Source organism: Pipra filicauda, unplaced genomic scaffold (genome assembly GCF_003945595.2).
Source record: "Pipra filicauda isolate LSUMZ 115617 unplaced genomic scaffold, ASM394559v2 scaffold24_size8852520_pilon, whole genome shotgun sequence".
NCBI classification, from domain to species: Eukaryota; Metazoa; Chordata; class Aves; order Passeriformes; family Pipridae; genus Pipra; species Pipra filicauda.
This window is the reverse complement of record NW_024104365.1, coordinates 5,381,682-5,395,913: the sequence shown is the minus strand read 5'-3', so window position 1 is coordinate 5,395,913 and position 14,232 is coordinate 5,381,682. Positions and strand designations below refer to the sequence as shown.

The 14,232-nt window shown below is 38.4% G+C and overlaps 1 protein-coding gene across 4 annotated transcripts in view; it reads right to left on the bottom strand.

Annotated features, from left to right (window-relative positions):
- Nucleotides 1-14,232, bottom strand: part of CLYBL (citramalyl-CoA lyase) — a 170,022-nt gene that overhangs the window by 81,198 nt on the left and 74,592 nt on the right. For all 4 annotated transcript variants that reach the window (XM_039382009.1, XM_039382010.1, XM_039382011.1 and 1 more), the window contains exon 2: nt 809-998. In XM_039382009.1, coding sequence (XP_039237943.1) covers nt 809-998 — 190 coding nt within the window. The remainder of the gene's footprint in view (nt 1-808; nt 999-14,232) is intronic.

Genomic DNA, 14,232 nt, shown 5'->3' with positions numbered 1-14,232 from the left:
TTTACACTATTGTCTTGTATACGTTGTTTAAGACGTCTGACTTGGCAGTTACACTTAAGGCTGGACTCAATGATCTTAAAGGTCTTTTCCAACCTAAATGATTCTATGATTCTAAGATGTGAAACATTTTAAAATGGTTATTTTCATCTATTAAAAAAATTTGCTTGCAAGTGAAATTGAATGCATGCTAGATAATTCTTCTTTCACAATTCAATTTTAATGAAAACTTGGCATAGGTACTTTACACATCTACATCTATCTCCCACTCTGCTCTGCATTCTTGTTCCAAACACTGGTACACTCAGAATCTATCTTCTCTCTCCTTGAAAAACATTCCTAACAGCATTTTTTCCCAAAATCTCAGAAAATAAATATTTCCAAACACTCCAAGGCTCAAACCCAGGCCCATGCTGGTTTGCTTGCAATCTGAAGCTGCTTTCATTTCAACAATAAACTGGCCACCTGGCGGTTCCGAACTAACTCTTCCTTTCTCACTTCCCTTCTTACAAACTCTTTCATCCTCTTCCCTAAGAATGACAGTATCTTCCACTCTTCTGTGATGGGAGCTTACACCCAGTTCTGTATTCCTTCAAAACTCCCTCCTCACTTACTCACACGGAATGTCTTTGAGTTCTGGGTAACCGGACTTTCCCAACACCTTCACAAAGCCTATCACCGTGACATTACTTTGTATATCTTGAGATTAAGATCTTTGTCTCTCTGGTTGTCACTTCCCCAAGGCAAAGGCAATGTTTTCCCACAAGTTCTCCTTAGTGCTGATTGTATCACACAGATAATTTTTAGTTACCTTTCTGTTCAGAGCCACACCATCTTCACAGTCCAGCACTGCACAATCTACATTCAGTGATGGGATTTTTCGTATCTTTTTTTCATCATCCGCAGGTACATACAGGACAGCTCGTCTGGGAACATACTTGTGAGATGATGCAAAGTGATAACTAAGCTTAGGAACACCAGCTGGCAGAGGAGAATTCACCCTGTAAATGATATTGTTAAAATTAGACTTTTGGCTACAACGCTGTAAATATTATTTGACTATATTTTAAAAGTGAAACATTTCTAAGTAGATAGTGGCTGGGTTTGGGTTATCTATATTTCCCCCCTTAGGAAGAGTGAAGGTAAGGATATACCTGTATTACAGTTAATTACAGTATAAAACTCTGAAACTACTATGTTCAACAGAAGCTGCAAACATAAACAGTCACAACTGAAGACCTGCCAGGGCTGAGGTTATCCATTCAGCCTTAATTATGCTGGCCATTCTGGGTGTTATGGCAAGCATGAAATACAGAAGGGTGGTGCTTGGCTTTTCTGCTGTCATAGGACTCCGTAGGATGAAAGCTGTGCTGGGAACAGATCAGGACTGCTTTAGAGAGGAGGCTGCTATCTGCCACATTTTCTCCAGGAGCTGGACGTCATGCTAGGAATGAAGCAGGGGTGCTGACTAAAACAAATAGGGGCTTGTGAAGTTGATTTTGCAACCTTGGCATTATATCAACAAACATATTTGCATGCAAATTTTAAATAAGCAAAATGGATGGAGGGGGAAATGAGGAAAACAGGAATGAAAACCCCATGTAATGTGGAACTTCACTAATCCTAACGTTCTCTCAGAAGCCTTCAGACCTTCAGATCCACAGCACAGACTTCCATTGACAGAGCTTAAAAACCCACCAACATCATCAGCAGGTCGTTGGCTGTGGTGCCTTTTAAAATTTATAAATGCTTTGTGCACCACACTCCAGTGGTGTCACATGGCTTGAACGAGTGACATATGTGGCCCACAGGCATCAGGTTTGTGGTGGTCTCCACCTTGTGCACATAGTGTTGGTGAGGACCCAGCTAACCTACCTCAGGCATGAGCTGGGTTAGTGCACTTGGAGGCACTAGAACTGCTGGGTGAGGCTGCTCTCAAGGGTGGTGGGGAGCTTGCTTTGCTCCACAATTACAAGCACTGAGAAATAAATTGCAGAGGGTGCCACTGTGATTCATGACCTTCCAAAAAATCTCCTTGCCTGCTCCTGTTTCTCCCCGTTTCATGCTGTAACCCCCAGGCCTATTCTGCTACACCAAAAATGAGGACAAAATAATACAATTCGCCTTCATACTCAGCACAAGGCACTTATGCCACAAAATAATCCTACCATATAACACCATTATGCATTATCTTGTATATTATTCGCCACTTTGAATAATGTAAAGTTTTTCTAGCACCATGCTGAACATTTCATGGCGTTGTATCAGGGATCCATGCATTTTCCTATGCCCCTCCTAATAATGCTTCCCAAGTTGCTACACTTGGATGACACGTGGTTACACATGCACGTGGGTTTTCTTCAAAGTGAACGTGACTAAAGCTCTCAAATGCTTGGAAATGAGTTCAGTCAATCTAAATCAGAACCAAGATGGTATGTCACTGATGGGCAGCTATAATGCTTGCCTTTCTAAGCTGAATCTGTCGAAGAACCCTCTCTTCTCCTGGAGTGTGCACCCTAAAAGCTGAATATAAACCTTGGGTTAAAAAGATGAAGAAAGCTTTTATCATATTTTACCTCAGTAAACAAAACGGAAAAAGAAAACTACTCCACTATCTCCACTGCTGCGTTTCTGCACATCCTGGTTGAACCGACTTTATGAGCCCACAAAAACCCACTCTTCTTTGTAACATGCCTGGTAATGCTTCCTTCAGCCTAAGAAATGGGGCAGCTTGGCTGTTTAACAGAAATTATTTTATTACAAGTGCAAGTGTTACCCTTGATAAGTTGATAAGTCTTCTTCATCCCTAAGTGTAATAACATCAAGACTCAGGTGGTGGAGGTTTTAACAACACTTGGAGACACGCCATTGACATCCACTGAGTGTCTCCCAAGTACTCTCTTTGCCCCTCTCCCACAAACCACTTCATGTGCCCTGCTTCAGGTTGAAGTGGGGATGGTAAAAAAACTTGTTATGACTCAAGTGCCTGCTAGTTAAATCCACTTAATCACATTTTCTTGCAGTAGTACACTTTGGAAGAGCAAGGAGGAGGTGGAAGAGTGGTTTACCTCAAATGGAAAGAGGAGAGCCTTTTTTCAGTGTGACATAGAGGTCAGTAAAGAGGTCTGCTGTCCTTTGCTAAACATATATGAGGAGACAAAAGTGATTAATTTCTATTCGCTTTCTCTGATGGCTTCAATCTTGTGGTTCCCAACGGCACAAAGGAGTCAAAGAGCTCAGCCCATTAATAGTTAACTCCAGACTAGAGCCAAGCAGCCCCTGAAGCACTCTTAATGATTGCCTCTCACCAACCCTCCAACATGCCAGAAACCTGATAGACATGGCTAACACCATAATCTCAGAGCATGCTGAGATGAGATGTATCTCCTGTCACATGTGTTTCCCGGAATTTCTTCTGGGCTGTCATCAAGCGAAGGACTGTTTGACCAGCCGGTTTCCCTCTCACTGCTGCTAGCCCCACAAAGGCAGCCCTGCTCTGCACACCACACACAACGGCGTGTAGTATTGTGTAGGTAAAAGCATCAGTACTTGAAGGTCAGACATAGTCAGGTGTCACTACTGAGGTCTGTGAACTTGTGTTTAGATGGAACAGTACAGCTTCCAAAGCAGACCACCTGACTCCAAAGAAGTGATAGATTTAATCCATTGAAATACCATCACTTAATAGGCTCAATGTTAGAAAACCACTGCCTGCCGACTATTGGTATCTCCTCCTAAGCTAACCAACTTTGTAGCCATGTAGGCTCAAAACACAGGTTTCTCAGGACAAAAATTATTATAAGAAATATACCGTCAATATGTCAAATTAATAGTCTTATGGGACATTTTAGCAAGTTGAAGAAGCAACAACTTTTTCAAGAGGTATGGCCAGAAAAAAAAAATATGCAGGAAGAATTGGTGTCAGTGGACCAGCACGGAATCCTTCTCCTTTCAAAACGAAGAGTTCTGGAAATGTTTGTGTAAAAAAGGAGTTTTCAACAATTATGCTTAGGTATGACTGCAGTAAATGTTTTCACATGCTATTGTTTTGACATATATTTTTAAATCATTACTGTGCATTTTCCTTGCATAGTCGTATTTTATGTTCTACAATAAAATGAAAAGTAGAGGAAGACATGGATTTATTAAGAAATCCATCTGCCTATAGACCTTTTTAAAGCAGTGGCAAGGCCTGGGGTGCTGTATATATGAGCAGTTAGCTACTCTGGTAGGAAACATTATCCTGATTATCTTGACTTCTGTTCTTTTGATAGAATTAAAAACTCCCCAGCAGTTACTTTTTTAGGACAAAAAACCCACACAGCACTGTGATCTTGATTATATTGTTAACCCTGCGCCATAAAGCGGAAGAAAATCTTACATATGTTTCCTGACTCCAAGTATTTTAATGATTCAAACTAAGCTTGACTATGGTTTAAACTAAACACATGGACAAAAGCCAAGTGAATTTGCTAAGACAATGTTTCTTCCTTTAAGCACTGTGAGTTAAAATAAGGGCTAGGCTATTGGGTAATGCTCATTAAATTGTTTTACAGCAGCATATTTTCATTCATAGCATTTAACAGCATGCTGAGTGCTCTTGGGTCTTGGAAATAAAATTAGATTTCTTCAGCAAACATAACACTCTACTAAAGTCTTCATCAAATATGTAAAAGTAGCTGGCAAGTTAAAGTTACTCATGGTCCTCTGATAACCGTTTCACCCAAGAGTGAACAGTTCATCCTTGGGAAGGAGAAAAGAAAACCTTTTTGATTACTAAGAGACGTTGCATTTTGCAATGGCAGCCGTACACTGTGACTGCAGCCAGTGAAATTACTCCCAATTATGCAAATTTCCCTGCTATAAACTGCATTTTCACATTCCAGTGTTGCTCATACTCACACATATACTTAACTGCACACACCTGTGCGGTCTCATTGGAGCCAACAACATATAGCTCATGAAGTAAAGTACTCCCACAAGTGATATTCAGCACTTTAACCTGTTCCTCTGTTCCCTGTTTATTTGCTAAATCAAAGTACCTCTGGAAGAGATGCTACATTGGGAACTGCTTAAAACATTGTTCAAAAGGCCAAATCTGTTCTTCTACAATCTTCGGCACAGTGTTGGCCAAGTGTTTCTGAAGCACATTTTTAGGCATTTGATTAAAACCATTAAAAAAGCTGGATAATTGCCACAACATGTATTTCTGATATCTATGCATGAGTCTATGATCTCCATGCATACCAGTCATAATCCCGGATGTCTGTGGTGCTGTGGGAGAAGGACAGAAGTGACCCAAGACCCACAATGCCTCCTGAACAAGACCCAGCTAATGCAGCAAAAATCTACAAATTGTTTCTCTGATATGTGCAAAAAACCACCCCACTCCAGTGTAAATATAATGGTTTTCATATGTTGAAATCACTAGGCAGTAGCACACAACCCCATACAAATAATCTGCCAAAGACAAAGAAACTTCTATGGAATTACACAGTCCTGCAATTTGCATAGTAATTCTTTCTAATTAAGAAAAGAAGATACAAGTTGTTTGTTATAAACATCAGCAGGCCCTGTGCAAATACGAAGGGCTCACAGCCGAGCTGAGTAGTTGTCGAATCAAAGCGACTCGCCAGAGAGTTTTATTGGTACAGCTGCGGCGCATGCATTTTATCACACATGCTAATAATCCTGGTTATGGCACTAACATTTTAATCATTTGTTCTCTGGGCTTGTTTCTCAAACAATTAGCACTAATGAATGGCCAAAATACCTCGGATCATATATGTCTAATTGCAGTCAAGAGCGGTTATTGTCCGCATGTACATTTCAATTCACCTCTGGGGATAATGTTTGTTAATTGTATTTCTTTATATAGCAAGTGAAAAAAAGCTGTTCACTCAAAAAGGGACTAAGTGTTCTCTTCTTTCCCTTTGTTCCCACAAGAAGCTAAAGTCACTTCAAGAGGCACTTAATCCCATCATCCATGGTTACAATTGCCTTACAGCATCAATCAAAAAGAATCTGAAGTAAAATGATGCAGCTATATTGTGTAATTAAAAGCAATTCAGGTAGTTATTGCTTGGGGCATTTTCCAGGTCCAAATACTTAAAATGGCACTGCGGGGATTCTAAATACTGTAGTGTTTTAAATTTGGTGAACTACAATATCTCACAGAGAAAGGGGAGGAATATGCAAAAAAAAAAAAAAATCTCCTAGTGTGTATTGTAAAGCGAAAGAAAAGAGGAGGAACAGCTAACGTTTGAAGTGACAAAATCTACAAGTCTCCATATAAAAGGGAAATAAAAATATCAAGAAGAGAGAAAAGGGGAGGAAAAAGAAAAGGATAGCAGTTTTCAAGGAAAAGAAATTCCTCGTAATTGTTTAGAAGTTAACATGTGAAAAAATGCTAACGTTTCCTCACATGGAAAACAAAAGGTCATGTCACAAGATTTACCATCAAAATACAGGTCCCCGAATCTTAGTGCTCTCCTAGTAGAAAGAAATCTGAGGTAAACTGAGCAGCTCTTCTTTGGGAAAAAAAAAAAGAAAAAAAGAAAAAAAAGAAAAATACTTTGGTTAAAAGTGAAGAACTATGATATTTACTTTTAAATTAAAAGTAAGGGAAGGAACTTTACATAACAACTGCCACTAACCCTGATCCAATTATATTGAAATTAAAACTGGGAGGTTATCAACATACTGAACATTCAGCTTTACATTTTGATTTCTCCCTTTGTTCCAGACTCAGTACGGTCATTTCCCTGACCTTCAAAAAACTAATTAAGTTTAAAAACCTAACCTAACCTAACCCCTTGTCAGGGCAGGCAGAAGCCACCAGCTCTCATGGTTTGAGATCTCTTGACAAGCAGTTTTCCTTACCAGAGGAGGCTTTGTCTGATTTTAAACTTCTCACCATAGGGCTGATATTATCTAGCACAGATGTAACATGAAGATTAATTCCTCTGAAGCTGATGGAAGGTACACAGGTGTAGAATTGGCCCCCCAAAAGTGTGGAGAAGGTGAAAGAATAAACCCTAACACTTTCACAGCATCCTAAGGGAGACAGGCAGTCTGCACCCAGCTGCGGGCATTGAGCGTGGTGGGTTGAAGAAGTGCTCACAAAAACTCAGTGAATTAAGAAATTTAACCCCCGTAACAACCAGCTTTGGATATCAAAAGGGACAGATTGGAGGGGGTTGCTCCTGAGAATGCTTGCCTGCTGGAAAAACTGTAGTGGGGAGAAATGAAAAGGGGGCTTCCAAGTGACCTTTCACAAGCACTTGCTCCAACTGACCAGGACACATTGCATTTTAGCCAAAAAATAGAGAGGTGAAGCAAATGGGGAAGGAGAGCCCCACTGATCAAAAAAAATCATGATAGAGAGAAGTTTGAGTGGAAGAAAGCAGTTTAGGATTTAAATGGAAACTGAGCACCAAATCTAAAGTTGCTGGAAAGTAATTTTAGGAAAAATATGTGTCTGTCTGCTATTTATAGCTTTTTCCTCTCTCCAGTAAATCAATTTAAGTCATATAACTAGACACTAGAGAAAAGATCGAATAGAAACCAGGAACTTACTGACAAAGGCTTAAAATCACGGACCTCTAAGCCATAAAATGATAAAAGGCTATCATAGGTTAAATAGTTAACCAAACTTTCTCCTCCCACCAGCACTAAATGTAAAAAAAAAAAAGACCTTTTATTTACCCCACCATGTTCTTTCAACTACATTTGACCCTGTTGTTTTGGTTCACTCTGAGCTCCATCATGCCTTAAATTGCTTTGACTGAAGATCAGGGGTTTTTTTCTTCTCAATTCAAAATGGCCAAATTAGACAGCGAGGATAAAAATAAAAGGACCACTGGCTTCTCATATTACTAACGTCTCCTGTTTTCAGGGCAGCAAAACTAGTCTGTTTGTGAGGAAGAGGAGAGTGCTACTGTTCTTTGAATTAATAAGTGAATTTTAAAAGAAATTTAAATAATGGCTCAGGGTGACAAGGGTTGCTGCTTCCTACTAATGGCAACAGGCTGCTTCTCTCAGGCAGCCTGTGTGTGTGTGTTTGCTATCATTCAAGGTTAATTGGTGTCCTGTCTTGGGGAGCTTTAACATATGTGACATACAGTTGAGGATTCGTTCCCTTCCTTACGGTGTGGATAACTCTGGATAACTCCTCATGCCCATAAAGTATTCTCAAGCTGAGTTGTTCCTCGCTTTGCTTTTACCATTAACAAAGTGTCTGACTCCTTGGGATGCTTTCTGCTGCTAAATCAAACCCACAGCACTGCAGGGCAATGGAAAAGCACTCTGTCTGCCTGTGACATATTCACTTTGCCACTTAAACCTAGGTAACATTGTAGTTAAGATAACAATTCATTTCCCTGTTTTCCTAAATATGAAGACATAGAAATAAACAAACACTAAATATAAACAGTTTGTAAGTTTTAGTTTTTATAAGTAAATTTTAAGTGCTTTCATTTATTTAATTAGTGATGTTTCTAATTTGCATTTTTAAAGAGATTGTGTAAAATTCTGTTTAGTTATACATCTTCCCAAGAGAAGCTTTTGCATTATATATTTTTTTACAGAATTAAATTTGCAGCTGTGATGGAAAATTACAAGACATTTTAAATAACAAAAACATCACACAATAAAGATGAAGATCAAATATCAATATTGAGAGATTCAGAAAACACTATACATATATTAGCTTTTTTTAAGATGCACATTGAGAAGTAAGAAGATATTTCTTTGGATGTATGACATTGATGTATGATTAGGTTTGGTTTATTTGGTTTTGGGTTTTATGTACAAACAAACATACACAAAGTGTTGTCATGGCACAAAGGAAAAAGCATGTCTTTGGGGGTCAAGTATCTTCCAGTTCAAGAGGAAGATGAAGCACATATCACCAATAAGATATCCTGGAACATCCGATGCCAAAATCTGTCTTAGGAAGTGAATATTATAAAACCCACAAATCTGTAATTGTTTATATAGTCAAACCCATCCTAGTAGCCTCTGCAGAAAAGCTGAACTTTGAAGAGATTCTCTATTTCACTGCAAAACCACTCTTGCCTCTTCCAGTTCTCCCCTCTGGCTCACCATGAGGTACTTCCCTTCTTCCTGATTCTGCCCCTACGTTTTCACACACCCACCCACATCTCTATGTTCACACACAAAAATTGGTAAGAACGTTTGGACAGAACTTCTTTTCTTACTGAACACGCTTTTCCCCTCTTCCCACTCCCCTCTATTCCCTCCGCGTCAGTTCCCACACCAGGACACAAGGAGCATCCCCGCTACTGAGCTCTTGCAGCTCCTGCCACCAGTCCAGCTGTGTGCGCATTGGCTAAATGCTACAAGGTCAAGATCGAGACCAGAACTCAAAAATTCCACGCTAATTACTGTGATTAAAGTCTGAGTCCCAAACAGCCAAAGACTCCTCAGCAGTTTAGGAGCAGGCTGCTAACGAGTTATATGTAAAATAAGAAACAGGCACTTGATAAAGTCAGAATCAATAAAGTGCCATTCCTGCCTGTTAAAATGACCCTGCCGTAACAGAGAGCCTCTATGTTCACCAGAGCCTGCACAGGTTAGATATCCATGTCTGCACGGTGTCAGAGAAAAGGAAAACAGTCCTTAAAATCACTTCTGATTTACATCTGAGTTAAAATTAAATCACATTAAAGATGTGCCTGAGAATATTTAGCAGAAGGAAATGAACGGAGTATCAATATACTGGTGCTACAGAAATCAGAAGAAAGAAGAAATTTGTCATGCGCTTTGGGTCTTCCAGAATTTCTGATTTTTTTATTACAAACTGTCATCTTTATGGTTTTGGTCGTGGCGGGGATATTTTACAAACTGAGGGTCCCTTCGCACTTCTAAGAATTTTTCACTAAATAGACCATATTTTATCTCAATTTGCAATTTATGGCAGTCTACATTTACCCAAAGCACAATCATCTTGATGATCCCTGTACTTAGAAATGTAGATAAATTATACTACTAAATAAAGCACAGACATTTTTACCACATAGGAAAAAGAAAATAATATTGCAGTCTTCTCTGCATTTTGAGATTTTTCCTGTAAATCCACTGGAGCATGTGCTTAGCCCAGAGAAATCAAGGACTAGTCAAACACAGTTAACCACGTACTTAAGGACCTGCAGGACCAGCGATTAATTTTGGATTATGAAACTATTCTATTTCCATGCATTCTTAGGCTACACGTGGGTCAACCTGCTATTTTCAGGTTTTGGCACAGACACTTGTGCAAAATTGAGTCTTAGATGTATGCAGATGCGATCCAGCTGGTGAGTATCTTTCAAACAAAAGATGTTCAACCTCAGAGAGAGAAAAAAAACCCTGCATGATATTTTCAGAAAAAGATTAAAAGTAAAAATATGATTTATGTTCAGTCAAGCATTATTTTGTAGAATTATTATTATGCAGAGGAATAATTATGTCAAAGAATTTTTTTGTTTTAAGTTGAACTTACTCAGAATGGTTTCTGTGCCAAACAACTGAGCAGCGAAGAACAATTTAGCAAGCACTTAGTAAATATTAAACCGTTGAAGAACAGAACTATAAAACTACAATGCACTGCAATTACACAAAAAAAGAGAAAATGTTGTAATTACATCAGAGCTGATGCAATATGACAGAAAAAAAGAACGAATGCACAACAGCAATTGTGGCTACACTAATTGAAAACCAACTGCTCTCTGCTTTTGAATACAAGCCTGGTGGAAATTTTAAAATATTTCCTAAACAGACGATAAAGAAGAACTCTTGCAAATCCTGCAGTGCTCCAGGCAACATTTAACTTTAGAAATGTCTACAGGCAGAAATACTACCCTGCAATATGGCTCAGGATGGCACAAACAAGCATCTGTGTTTATTTTTTAACTAGTCAGATTTATAAGAACAATGAAATCCCTACAGAAGCATTTTATATTGACCTGATATGGACTTACTGTTTTAACCAGCTTTTTAACTAACTCCACAAGTTAATAAAGGCAACTACATGAATCCTTACTGCCTATGCATTAAGATAAGAAAAACATTCATTAAGCAATATCCAGACTGTTTTAATTACAGGAATATCACTCTTATTTGTAGTATAATGTTCGTTAAGTACTGTATAACATTTTCTTAAAATGCCCCAGAGGCAGTTAAACTCTTGATTACCTATTAAAAAAAAATAATAAAAAAAATCTCCCTTAACTTCAATCACAGAAGTTAATGCCTATTGCAATGAAATTCCAGGACTTTTAATCATGTAAAAATGTCATATGCAAATCTTATTAACCATGAAAACATTATATAAGATCAAATGAATTTTCTATGCTATCACTACTCAATGTTAGCAAAATGTTTCCTTTGAGAATGACATCAGCTGAAAACCAGATTATTATTTTATTAAATTCAAAAGATAGCAGGGAATGCCCCAAAATTCTGACTTCTATATTTTCATAGTAGCAGTGGTTGGATTAAACAACCTTACGAAGACAGAACTTTCATGATCTCTAGTAAATAAACGCCTGGAAAAGCTTTATTATCCAATAATAAAACATCATTTTTCTTCTGCCTTTTTCAGTACATTACAAAAGTTAACATTATTACTGTTTTGGCACAGATGAAAATGAAACACCTACATTTTTTTCAGTATTTTTCCTGCATCTGCCCATTACTCCATACATTGCTTGAAAAAAAGCTGTTCATTTTTTGTTTGTTAACACCACCAAAAATTCAAAAAATCATAACAACATGATGCATTAAAAATTGCAACTTTGTAAAGTGCACATTGAAACACTATTTTCTGGTTCTGTGTCCCTGGCTTTGTATTTTCAAGCTTTTCCAAAGACAAAAAAATTCTTAAAAAAATATAAAAAAATTAAAAGTGAGATTTTAGGAATCCAGGTTTAAATGAATTAGCAAATATTGGGACATAACTGATAAATAAGTGGTAGTTGGCAGCTCATTTTGATCTTTCACATTAAGCAGCTGAAGGATAAATTTATCACATAGGAATAGTAACAAACCCTAATTCAACAATGGCTCTCCAAAATCATCTCCTTAGTAAGGTCAGTAAACTAAAAATCGTAAATTTAGCACCCACCAGTCTCTTCAGGCTCAGCATCTCTCTAGCCACTGAGTTCTCCTTGGTGAGTAATAAGCTTTTGCTGCCCTGAAAGGGAGAAATCCCTCACTCTACTGAGATGGTGGGTCAGGTCCTGCCACCCCCATGAGTGCATATTTGGGGTATGTGGTCAAAGCCCTGGGTGCACTTTCCAAGTGGGAATTCAGCCATAACCCTCCTCTTGACTCAGGCAGTTCATTAAGTGCCTTGAGGAGGTAATCTGCCTGGGGCAGATGAACTGCACCCAGGGGTGTCCACAGCAGGAAACTAATTTCATGGAACACATTGGTCATATCATCACAGTATCATCACAGCCTGTCTTACCAAGGATGAACTTTGCTGTGTAGGCAAGCTCAAAGACCATAAAGGTGCCGGATCTACCAGGCAGATAATATGAACGTGTGATGGAAGAAAAATGTTGGCCAAGAGACAATCAGAAGATTTCTGTAGAAAATCCCATTCCTAAGCCACTTTTATTATTTAATTATCTAAACATTTTCACAGAACTCTTCAGATCAGCTTTGCCACATCCCAGGAAACTTAGAAACCGGCCATAAAATCATGGCCCCCAGGTCCCCGCTGCAGACCCTCCACCTAGTAAGTCCCATCCCATTTGATAGTCAGTCAGTTACCAACATGGACACTTTAAAAAATCATCATCATCAAGACTGGAAGCGAGATGGGGTGAAAATCAACTTCCCTGCAAATTAGTATGATTTTATTTTCGTAAAAAAAAAAAAAAGTTGAATTATCAGCTAGCAACCCCTTTTGGGGCAACAAGAGCACCTGATGGGCCTGTGCAAGTGCAAGTGCAAGCACTCTTATTACACGCTCTGTGGGAGTTTCTTATCTGTATTTCCCAGGTGAGATTCCTTGTGTTGCTACAGCATATATTTACTGTGGCTAGTGAACACATAAAAAAGCCAACTAAAACTTAGGTAAAGCTCTAGAATCAAAGTTGCTCTCCTCGTCAACGGCCCTGTTTCACAGGATACCCCTTTTATCCCAAACACCTCAGTTTTGTTAAATGTGGATTTCCTACCTCACTGTATCACAACACACATCATCACCATCATTGGTACTGTTCTCTTAAAACTAAATTTTAGAAAACAGACCTGTCCCTGATTACCTAGAGGGGAGGGAAGAGAAGGGAAGGGAAGAGAGAAGCAGGAGAAGATGTCACCAAGCACACAGCACTCTTGGGAGAGCCAGAAAGAAGAAATTCTTCTGACTGCCCCAGCTTAAGGGTGAGGAATTTTTTCCAGTTAAATTCTTGACAAAGACTGTTCAATATTTATTTAAAAATAAGTGAAGAAGAAAAATACACTGCCTCCTTTGCAATCTACACAAATAAAATGGCTTTTAGTTCATAATGATGATATGTAGTAGATAAGCAAAAGTCCTGGACTACAGGAAATAAAATCTATAAGGAGAAATAGGATTAAGTCTACCTCTATATAACAGCTTTTATGACATTTAAATGAGCAGCTGTGTTTCTCTAAGTAAGTGTTATAGCACTCCACATCTGTATAAAACCTGAAAGCACACAGACTCTTTGAACTCGCTGATATATAACCTTATGAGGAAAAAACTTTCCTCTGAAAATACATAAAGGCACCACTTGGCTTACCTTTGAGTGTTCTTCAACAACCTATATCATGAAAAAAGTTTAGACTTAAGGAAATAAGACAATTAGTTGTCATGTCGTTTATCCTGTACTGGATAAAGAGAAAAAAATATTCCATTACTGAATCTGCCTACCGTTTTTTTGTTTGGGTAACATTTTAGATATACTTTAGCACAAAGGCGAAATAATATCCTTGAGATACATTTTAATTCTGCAGTGCATGTCAGTTCTGTACTAATATTAAGAAACACAGTACCTACCAAAGTCAATATTATATATAAGGAACTTGGATGGTTTGAACCATCAGTTTTAGTCTCACATGGCCCCTTGTTTGTCATCATCTGTTTGCTTGCTGATAGGAAGAATGTAACGGGTATTTCAATTTTAATCTTCCCAAATAACAGTTTAGTTGACCTAGTGTCTCAGTAATGGCAAGATTTGTTGCCAGAGACTGTCTTCA